The 11,573-nt window shown below is 35.5% G+C and overlaps 1 protein-coding gene across 1 annotated transcript; it reads left to right on the top strand.

Annotated features, from left to right (window-relative positions):
* Positions 1 to 10,802: 10,802 nt before the first annotated feature.
* LOC108344165 (WUSCHEL-related homeobox 2) lies at positions 10,803 to 11,225 on the top strand. The gene is made up of 2 exons (XM_017582630.1): positions 10,803 to 11,076; positions 11,182 to 11,225. Exons 1-2 carry the CDS (start codon positions 10,803 to 10,805, stop codon positions 11,223 to 11,225), a joined length of 318 nt encoding a protein of 105 aa, XP_017438119.1.
* Positions 11,226 to 11,573: the final 348 nt, after the last annotated feature.

Consider the following 11,573-nt stretch of genomic DNA (forward strand, 5'->3'; position numbering starts at 1 on the left):
AAACAAAAAAAATATTCAAAAAATATATTCTCAAAAGTAATCACTAGTGCAGAATTGACCTTTAACGTCACTCCATAGACGTCCGTGCACGAAAACTCCAACGTAAATAATTGACCGGTGGCATAAATGTAAATAATTGAGTGTGGAGACGTCCGTCCTAGAGGGAGCCAGACGTCTATAATATATGGACGTCCGTCCCCCTCCAGGACGGACGTTCAAGAGGCTGACAGGGTGTGAACCCATCAGCCTCTTGAACGTCCGTCCTGGAGGGGGACGGACGTCCATATATAATAGACGTCTATCCCCCTCCAGGACGGACGTTCAAGAGACTGAGATGTCAGTCTCTTGAACGTCCGTCCTGGAGGGGGACGGACGTCCATAACCCAGTCAGCCTCTTGAACGTCCGTCCTGGAGGGGGACGGACGTCCATATATAATAGACGTCCGTCCCCCTCCAGGACGGACGTTCAAGAGACTGAGGGGTTGTACAACCCTGTCAGTCGCGTGAACGTCCGTCCTGGAGGGGGATGGACGTCCATTATATATGGACGTCCGTCCCCCTCCAGGACGGACGTTCAAGAGGCTGATAGGTTGTACTACCCTGTCAGCCTCTTGAACGTCCGTCCTGGAGGGGGACGGACGTCCATTATATATGGACGTCCGTCCCCCTCCAGGACGGACGTTCAAGAGACTGACATCTCAGTCTCTTGAACGTCCGTCCTGGAGGGGGACGGACGTCTATTATATATGGACGTTCGTCCCCCTCCAGGACGGACGTTCAAGAGGCTGACAGGGTAGTACAACCCATCAGCCTCTTGAACGTCCGTCCTGGAGGGGGCCGGACGTCTACTATATTATAGACGTCCGGCCCCCGCCACAACGGACGTTCAAAAGACGTTTAAAATAAAGATACACACTTCAAAACGCGAACCCGCGAGGAGTTATGCGAACCTTTCCCTCTGCGCCTTGCATTTCCAGGTTGGTTTTTATGCGTTTTGGGCCATTTAATCTTACTTTTGTTCCGATTAAATTGTTCAGTGATGACATATCTTTCATTTGGACCGATTAAAAATCGTTTTCGGTGCATTTTGGTGCAGTTTGTTACGTGTTCTTGGGCGGCGTTTTTTGACCTACATTTTTAGGTCGTTTACTCCTCCATTTTCATTTTGAATCTGTTCTTCAGACGTGTTGCAGTGCACAAACAAACGTTCGAACCCGTAATCCTAAATAACCTGAACCCGTAATCCTAAATAACCCTAAATAAGCCGTCTAATAAAGCCCTTTCTGCAGTAGTATATAGACGTCCGAGAGGTTCACAGCGGACGTCTATATAGACATCCGGGTTGACACAGCGGACGTCCATATAGACGTCCGGCCGGACAACGGACGTCCATATAGACGTTCGGCCGTACACAACGGACGTCCATATAGACGTCCGACCTGACACAACGGACGTCTACATAGACGTCACCCGAATAGACGTCCGTTGGAGGTCTGACGTTAAAAAGCCTAAAAAACGGACGTCTATGCCCCTTTTTACACTAGTGAATTCTAAAAATATAGATGTTATTTGAAAAATATACATTTAATTATCATAAATTCAACTATGTTTCAATTAGAGTTAAATCAATAAAGCATAAATTAATCTATTCATCCATCTAGTTTTAAAGAATTTTTTTTTATATATATAAATCTGCAACCAGTATAATTTTGATACAGTTTCAATTTTCCGGTTAGAATTTTAGTTCTTTGCACTCGTACATTTTTCTTAATGGTTTCTCATCATTTTATAATTTATAAATTAAGCTTGAAGATTTCTGAGTTAAAAGGGTTGGAAATTGAAGTACGAGTTTATATTAAATAAAAATAAAAAAATAAACGTCATAGAAAGATAAAAATATATTAATTTATTGTTTTAAAGTTTTAGTATCAATCTTTTATTTCTTTGGATACAGGTCTTATTATACTTTTTTTCAGAAAGTTCCATTTCTAATAAATCTAACAAGAAGCAGAAAAAAATAAATTATTTTAAATATTGGGAGATAAAAGGAAAGTATATAATTTTTCTTTATGCTGTTGTCAAGGAAGCAAAGACAAAGATTTTAAGTAGAAGTTTTTATTTCAGAAATTGAGTTTAGAACATCCAAACTACAAATATATATAAAAAATAAATGTTTAGATCCTTTCAGGTTCGGGTAATGATTGGTTTACAATCATCAAATTTTTTTCACCCACTTCACAGCTATTTTTTAATATTTTTTTATTAAATATTATAATTTATGTTTTAACTAAATATTTTATTATTGAAAGCAATTGTTATGTTGTTTTGTCAAAAGAGATGCTAAAATAATGTTTTTCTCTTTAGGTTAATAAATAGATTGTACCTAGTAGATGGGTATTCATATCCTAACTAGCCATTTAGATAATTGAATTTTATCTTTCTTGAATATAATTTGATTGAAATAAAAATTAATTAATTAATTACATTAGTTCATTAACACCCAATAATCTAATTCAATATTCGTTATTAGAAAATATACTTTCAATGGGTCTGAGACAAGTGTTCTGATAACCTTGTAGTGAAATGCTAGTAAAATTTCTTTGTACTGTTTGAGTGTGACTGTCTCTCTTAACATTACTTTCATTTATAATAAAATGAAAATTGTATTTATGATATTATACAAAGAAAGTGTAATATAAAATACACGTAATAAAGCTATAAAAATTCTCGTATAATAATATTCTTACAGTGGGCTGAACTAATATTTATGCCGATTGCAGTTTATATATATTAATTAATTAGAAATTAATCACACATATAATAAATCGAAGGTACGATCAATTCCAAGAAAAGAAATGTAAAATTGATAGTAGCAACAGTAGTTATAGCATAGATTTGCTTCTTGCAATTATCTAAAATAATATAAATATAAATTAGTAAGTGTAAGACCACATGCATGAAAAATACTACTAATAACAATTTTATTATTAGTAGTAATAATTTTATTATTAGTAATAATAAATTTATTTGTGAATAGAAAATATAATAAATTTATGTACAAATAAAAGGTAGAAAACTAAATAAGAAATTTTGGTAGAAAATTGTGGTGATTTCAAGAAAATGGGTTCAAACTCTTTTCTATTTTTTTGTTTAAAAAAAACTTAAAATATTGATATAGAGTAGACTTTCAGGAAAGAGAGGTGTGACACCATAAATAAAGATAGATATACACCAAACACATTTGTTTTTCATTAACAGTATTCACACAGAATTTCAAGACATGAATAGAAATAAAACAATATTAAATCATATGCTTAGAAAGGTTAGCTCTCTTACCTCTGTTCCAGACTTAATCTCTTCCTCAGAATTTGTTTCCCCGAAACCCTCCAGAACCTCTACTCTTTTTGCAACTAAAAATTTCTTCCTAACTCTTTCTTCTCTATTTCTCAAGATTTCTCACTTGATTGTTGCTCTCTTTGTGCAGAATAACTTCCCTTTTCATGGCTATTTATAGTCCCTCACGACATTTTTTATCCTGAATAAATGACTTCAAACGTGGAGTACTTATCCACTATCATTATTTTTTAACGTTTTTTAATTTTTTTTTTTACAAAACTTTCTAAAATAGGTTCTCAAAACTTCAAACCCTTCTTTCTGAAATTACTATAATTTTATATCAAAAATTTTAATTTTTCTACCATAATTTTCTATTTTATCATATTTTCGATTCATTAAAATTATTATTACTAATAAAATGCTAAAATTTATAACTGTAGATATTTTTCATGAGTCTCACACATTTTAAGATGTTGAGTCTCCTTTTATATAATTTCTAAAATTTGTAATTTAATCGTTCACATTTTCTCTTTTTTTCTTCCGTTGTATCTCAATGAGGAAAATGTATCTTTCTTTTAAAATAACGAAAATGATGCAGAAAAATCTTTACACTTAAAAGAAAAGTTATTCGAGATCCATTAAAAGTTTTCAAATCATACATTTTGAAGAGATAAGGAAAGAAGTATATATAATATGTAATTATAGTGTATATATATATATATATATATATATATATATATATATATATAATTTGTAATCTGAAATTAATTTATAATTATTTTATATATTTTTATTCTGAAATATCTTATAAAAAGTCTTGTCATCTTAAAAAAAAGTTTCCAGAATAATTTAAAATATATTCAAGAATTTTCTTTCTGAAAATGAAATTATTTTAATTTTCTGAAAAGATGAGAAGAAATTATGAAAGGGAAGCAAAAGTCTATTTTGTTTTTCTTAAGTAGATCCATGACCATTATTTGCATAAGATATATTGAAATAAGGCTTTTACTTTCTGTACCCCTATCATTATTACTTGTATCTTCGTAATCTTTAAAATAACCATTCTACCTTTTTATTATTTCAATTATGCCTCCTCTTTCTTCAACTTGTACGTGTGCTTTTGTTCAGGTGGACATGGATTTGATTTTTAAAAATCCTACATCCAAAAATATAGATAAGATTTTTTTTACTCCTTGTGAAAATCCAGATTAGATATTTTTAAAATTCTGATCCAAAATTGTAAATCCCGATCCAAATTTCAAATTGAAATTTCTAAATTTAAATATTTTTATAAATCTAATTTTAATTTTAAATCTATATTTTAAAAATAAAATAACTATTTCATCTAATAGATAAATACGTATAAAAAGTTATATAATATATAAAATAATAAAAAATTTAATAATATTATAATTTAATAATATTAAAGATTAAAAGTATATAGTATATTATATAAAGTTCAACATTAAAAAAAAAACAAAAATAGTATAAGTATCCATATTAAGTCATTACATAATTTGATATTTTGACATTTTCTTCACATTACATAATTTAGATATACTGTATTGAAAAAGTTTCTTCAATAACTATCTCTGAGATCATTCTCATATGCATGTCTCGTGAGCACACTACTAATAAATAATTGATATTATCGATAGTCATAACTCATCGGTAATGTATAAAATTCGTCGGTAATTATAGTTTATCGATGACATTTTGATCGTCAATAAAAATGTTGTTAGTAAACTTTATTGACGGACTTTTCACTCGTCGGTAATTACGAAGGCTTTTGGTCTTTGATAAATTCGTCGGTAATTACTTAAGCCTCTAGTTCATCTTCTTCGTCTTCCTTCCTCCCTTCATGTCATTTTTTTTCGTTTTCACGAACTTCGCCACCAAAAAAGCATCACGCCAATAACAAACTCATTTCCAAACAATCAAACAACCAATTTATTTTCAATAGTTAAAATCATAGGGAATCATGGAGAGTTTCTTTGCAATTCTCAAATCTGTAAGAGAAAGAAGATGTTATTAGGATCAGTGATGTTCTTAATCGCACAGATCAACTTTGCAATCGTTCGCCGGAAAAGTTGAGCTAGCCGAAAAAGTTGAGCTTTTCGGAAAGGCTGAAAAGCGAACAGTGATGGGTTGCAACAGTGGCAAACTCGCGATGATGGAGAGCAGCGGTGATGAGACTACGAGACAGTAAGGAAAAATTATAAGAAGAAATGAGTAGTGGTGGCAAGAAGTTCCGGTGACCAAACATTGGAGGGGTGGCATGCCGGTGGAAAGAAGTATGACATTGAGATGGAGAGAAATGAGAAGGAGAAATGAGCGTGATGTTTGCCACATATATTGGCACTGAAGGCTAAATGCGGGCGGGAAATGACATACATATTAGCGATGGAAAAAAGTCTTCGGTGCATCCGTTGGTAATATGCATGTCACGTATCGACAGATTTACCGAAGACTTTTGGTCGTCGGTAAATAAAATCATTAGTAAATCCGTTGGTAAAAATATATCAAGAATACATATCCGTCGGTAAAAATTTATCGATAATATTAATAATTTTTACGTAATTAAAATGTAATTACTATTTTAAGTTTCATAAGATTCCTAAGAAAATGGTTTTAATCCCTGCAATCTTAAAAGACTATATTGGTCTTTCTATTTTCTGAAATATGATCAATTTTCCTTCTCATATGATCAAAATATAATTTGCACACATCAAAGGAGAACTCCGATATCATACTGTTTTCTATAGCATTTATGCTTTGAATAAATGAGTTTAATAACACACATGAGTAAATGACTAGGACGACAACGGATCAGGTCGGGCACGCATAATGCCTATCCCAATCCGATCTAACAAAAAAAATTCATTCGCTACACAACCTGCAACCCGTCGGATACTAGCTTAAGATCATGATGCACAATATATGCATTACCTGTTGTATCAACTGCTCGATTACATTACTAACTTGAGTGTCGGAGTGCCTTTGACAGGTACCCGCCCACCTGGGTTGGACAAGGAGAAGGGAGAACGAACAATGTAACATGAAGGACGAAAGAGAACTAGGAGTGTTGAGCAACGAACGTCTGGTCTTCAAGACAACTTGGAGTGTTGAGCAGCAAACGTTCAATCTTAAAAACAACCGGGAGTACTTTGAGCAGGGTCCGTTCGATCTTCAAGACAACTTGGAGTGCTTTGAGTAAGGACTTCAACCCTATACCCGAAGCAGTTATCATTATTTTATCTACCAAATAAATTATAACGTTATTGGGGTTTAAATGTGATGTTAAAAGCAAAAGCAAATGAATGAAAATGTTATTGATAAGTAACATAATATGTCATAATCAGAAATAGAGGATGTCTAGCTTCTCCCCAACAGCATTTTATGTTTGATTGTAACCTTCATCTTCCCTTCAAGACAAATCATTATCTTGTTGGTCCCCATAATTAATAACAATCTCCACTGCATATTAAGGACCCTTTCTTCATTCCTCTCATTAAATAGTGTAACTCTTGTAACATCCCGATTATATAATAACAAATATTACATAATAAAGATGTCATCATTACAATATAGAGAACAGTCAGAATATGACGTGTAATTTAATTGTTAAATTACAATCATCCAAATTAAATGAGTGAAAAATTAAACCTTGAACAGCTAACAAGGATTGATCACTACAAATGATCAATCAGGAAGCTTCTAAGAAGACTACTCTGCAACATCAGCAACCTCCAGCTCCTGCTCCAAGGGAAACTCTTCGACGCCATCTGCTCCCATCCAAGTGGATGATCATCGCCGAATAACATAATCCAAATTGGCACACAACACAAACAATGCAAGGGTGAGCTAGATATAAAAAACATGTTATCTCCTAGCACAATTAATTCATGTCATCATAGATTTAAATACAGAAGTATTTATGCATACATATTAAACCATAATCCACATATTCACACGACTCATCCGGATTTGTATAATTGTCGAACTATTGGTCGTCTTTGCACTTGCATAGTTCAGCTGGTCTTTCTCCAACACTAGCAAGTTGAATCCCCCAATCTGTCTATGTCTAAATTCAAAGACTATAGACGAGGACCTCCCTCTACTCTCACCACTCACATTATTCTTCTCTACTTGAGTATGAACAATGCTTTGAGTTTAGGGATAGACATACCATTTCAAAGCTCCTACAATTATACAGAACAACCACAATACTATACATAACCACTTTCATCCATCTCTCCCTGAGATTTCCGAATCATACTCACATTCATCATTTACATCATATAATCACATCATCACAGTAATTTATCATATTTCACATTCATTCACATAATTTCACCCATATCACTTCTCAATATATATATATATATTTATTCCAAATATTAATATAGATAATTCAACTCGAAAGAAAATAAAAATTTAGACAACAAAATTTGTAGAATACTATTTGGAAGACCACTATTCATTTAACCCATTCTGGAACGAACGTCACTGGACGAACGTCATTTTCCAAGCTGAACACATTTCTGAACGTACGTCATTTCCGAACGCCAGGATGAACACATTTTGACCGAACGTCACACAATTGATATGGACGAACGCTACAGGACGAACGCCCAACAACAGGCCGGACTGGACGAACGCTATGGGACGAACGCTCAACAACAAACCGCACACTTCTCTTGGACGAACGCTACTGGACGAACGCTACGGAGCGAACGCGCAACAACAGGCCGAACACTTCTTACCGACTGCTATATTGGATTTAAAAATTTCTTAGAACGAACGCTATGATACTTAAGCCGATCGCTCATCATCGAACCCTAAGAATTTCCACCTTAAGACCGAACGCTCACTCAGCTTCAAGGACGAACGCTACACTCAAACTGAAGGACGAACGCTACACTCAGGACGAACGCGAACACTCGTCAAAACGAAAACCGAACGACAACCATATTTTGGCCGAGCTACGTGGACGAACGCCTAAATTTGGCTGATTGGGTCGAACGCTAATAACAAAAACCGAACGCACAAATTTAGCTACTTTGGGCGAACGTTCAGAAAATACCGAACGTTCAGAAATTTGGATACTTTGGGCGGACGTTCAGAAATTTTGCACGAACGTCCAATTTGAAATTTCAAATTGGACGAACGCTCAAAATTTGGGACGAACGGAGTCAAAATTTGACGAACGCTCGGGCTGGTAATCGATTACAGGACCCCTGTAAACGATTACCCGAGAGAAATGGCCAATTTATACAGAAAGTCCAACGCAGGTACTCAGTCAGGTGAACACAGGTCACCAACTGAACGTTCAGAAAATTTTGGGACTAACGGTTCTGCAGAATTTCTGCAGAATTCCAGAAACGTAAAAAAAACCATTTTCATCTCCAAAATTTCCCAGATTTGCACCAAACACAGTATAATTCAACAATCAAAATGCAAAATATCTAGCTCCCCTTACCTCTTGAAGACCTCCTTGAATTTATCTCAAAAGGGTTTGATCTCCTTCCAACTTCAAGAGTTCTCCACTTCTCCTCTCCCAGAACTTGCAGCGTCAATGCCTCTTAGCACTTCGGCAGCTCCTACTTCACCTTCTCTCAAATATGGCAGCAACTCCTTCAATTCGCAGAATTCCCCAAAACTCTTTGAATCCATGGTTTTTACGTTTAAGAAGGAAGAAATGGTGCTCTTGGACGGCTGGAAACGGGAGAAGGGTTCCCTCCCTCTGCTGCTCTCTCTCTCCTTCTCACATGCCAATAATGAGAGCCCCATTTCTGCCAAACCTCCCCCGTAAAATGCCCCCTCATAACCTCCCCTCTTCCCCTCCTCTTCTCTTTCCTTTTCTTGTTTTCTTTTCATTTTTTTGTTTTCAAAGGGAAGCAACGTTTGCTGTCCCTTGTGGCAGCGCTCGTTGCTTCCTCCCTTGTTTTTTTTTTTTTTTTTTTTTTTTTTTTTTTTTTTTTTTTTTTTAAAAAAAATACAATTCCTTACATTCTCCCCAACAACAAAAATTTTCGTCCTCGAAAATTAGAACGGAGTCTCGAACAGATGGGGATACAAATCCTTCATAGCATCTTCCACTTCCCAAGTAGAGTCACCCGTTTTCTCGTACCAGATGACTTTCACAAATCTGATTGCTTTCCTCTTGTAGTACTTGGTGTTGCTATCTTCAGTTCTAACAGGTTGCATTCCAGCGTTATTCTCATCACATTATACAAGAGATTGTCGAAGTCTAAGCACATCCTGTCTAATGTGTAGAGTTGCCTCCCACTACTCACATAATAAACCCATCCTGGTAGTTCCCACCACTCAAAGAGCTTATCAGGGTAACTTCAACCGTTCATACGAGGCGACAATTCTGGATCATCATACACATCACATATCTCACACCAAAAATCATGTCATATCTACACTTACTCACATAGTAAGAGATCCTCTCTAATTTGAATATTTCATATTTCCAAAATGTGACAAAAATCATATACTATATTTTATTTTATTTTTATTATTATTATTATTATTATTATTATTTTTTTTTTTAACCGATACTATTGAAGATTCCGGTATGCATGACCGGAACTGTGAGCACAGTGAGGTTCCTTGGCTATAAAACGAGGTGCTAGCCGCATTGGGCGACACTTCGAAACGTTGAGATCTGAGAGCATCTGAGAGAGATCTGAGCACTGAGAGTTCTGAGTGTGAAAACTTTGCGAGATCTGAGCGACTGAGTGTGGTAGATCGGAGAGTCTTCCGGCAAGCTTCAAATCCGCAAGTTCTAAGGCTTTGCTCCGCCTCGAGTAAGCACTTCTCTTCTCTTATCTCTTCCCTTCCTTTACCTAGCTTCTTCTTCTCCTTTACTTCTTACTTCTTCTCTTTCCTTTCTCTTCCTTGCTTCCTTTCACATACTATTTCTTTTCTGAGCTTTTATTACTCGCACTTACATTCTGCTTTCTTCTTTACTTTCTGCTTGTTATTTTTTTTTTTTTTTTACTTCTGCTTCTGCATTTACTTTCTTTTTCTTCCTCTTCTTCTATATTTTCCTTTTAAAAACTAAGAACCCACTGCATTAACTAAGATAAGGGGTATATCGGCTGGAAACCAGACGTTAATCTCCCTCCGTTTGGAGGTATGGCAGAGACAATCGGGTAGAACAACGCCACGTACCCCATAAAACAGAAAACTTAAAAAGAGAAATTTATTTGTATGAACCGGATATGGACAATATGGACAAAGACAGATGGACATAGATCCGTTTAAGAACCTTTGCGAGGACCGTGAAAAAGATCCGAGATTATACACTGAAACAACAAGGACCGATTTGGACAAAAAGAACCTAAAAGAAACAAAATAAATAAGGAGAACATTGAATATTTTCGTTTTGGTTTTGCTCTTTTTATTTCATTTTATTATTTCCTTATGCTTTAGAAATACTTTGAGAGAGAAAGATGAGTGATGTGGAGTCCGAGAGGTACACCAGTCAGCGGTGGCGACCAACCGATGATCAGATCAAAATGATGCTCAATATCTACAACTACGGGGTCACACATCCCAGCAGAGCCCAAGTCGTCGAGATTGCATCTCGACTCAGGGCTTTCGGAGAAGCAAGTGAATATAATGTACATTGCCGGTTCAACAATCATGGTAACCGGGTCAAGCGCTGGCAAGCGGAATTAGACCCTACTGGTACTATCTTTTCTCAGCTGCCGCTGTACATGTATGGTAAGAACCTTGATTACTTCTATCTTTGCTTTGAATTTTACTCTTCCTTCTCCATTATTTGACACAATTTCTTTGTTGGAAGAATATGACTGGGTAATCATGAAGGCGCCGAGGTTGCTGAACTTATTCCCTGTTCCGATCATCATTGACGACGACAGAGACGAACGACAGATCCCTCCACCCATGCTTCTCACATTTCGAACCAGAGCGCCCTCGACGGAGCTCTCCCTTAGACCACCACAACCAGCTCGGGAATTTTTCCATTAAAATTATTATTTAATGGTCTGTAATATTAACGATCAGCATTGATCGAACCCCGAACATCTTTTATTTGTTTTTGTTTATTTGCCCTATTTGCGTATTTTATGGACTGTAATATTTATCTGCTTTACTTTTTATGTTTGTTCGTTTAACGTGTGTGGTACCATTCGCACACGAATATTATGGTATCCGGTTATAACTTATGAAGTTTGAAAAAAATGTGTAGTCTCCATGGC

This window comes from Vigna angularis, chromosome 8 (genome assembly GCF_016808095.1).
Source record: "Vigna angularis cultivar LongXiaoDou No.4 chromosome 8, ASM1680809v1, whole genome shotgun sequence".
Classification (NCBI taxonomy): Eukaryota; Viridiplantae; Streptophyta; class Magnoliopsida; order Fabales; family Fabaceae; genus Vigna; species Vigna angularis.

Bases quoted from the DNA above. Each gene is read 5' to 3' on its own strand.
- LOC108344165 (XM_017582630.1), top strand. From the start codon at position 10,803: ATGAGTGATGTGGAGTCCGAGAGGTACACCAGTCAGCGGTGGCGACCA. The intron at 11,077-11,181 runs GTAAGAACCTTG...GTAATCATGAAG, and splicing joins GCTGCCGCTGTACATGTATG to GCGCCGAGGTTGCTGAACTT.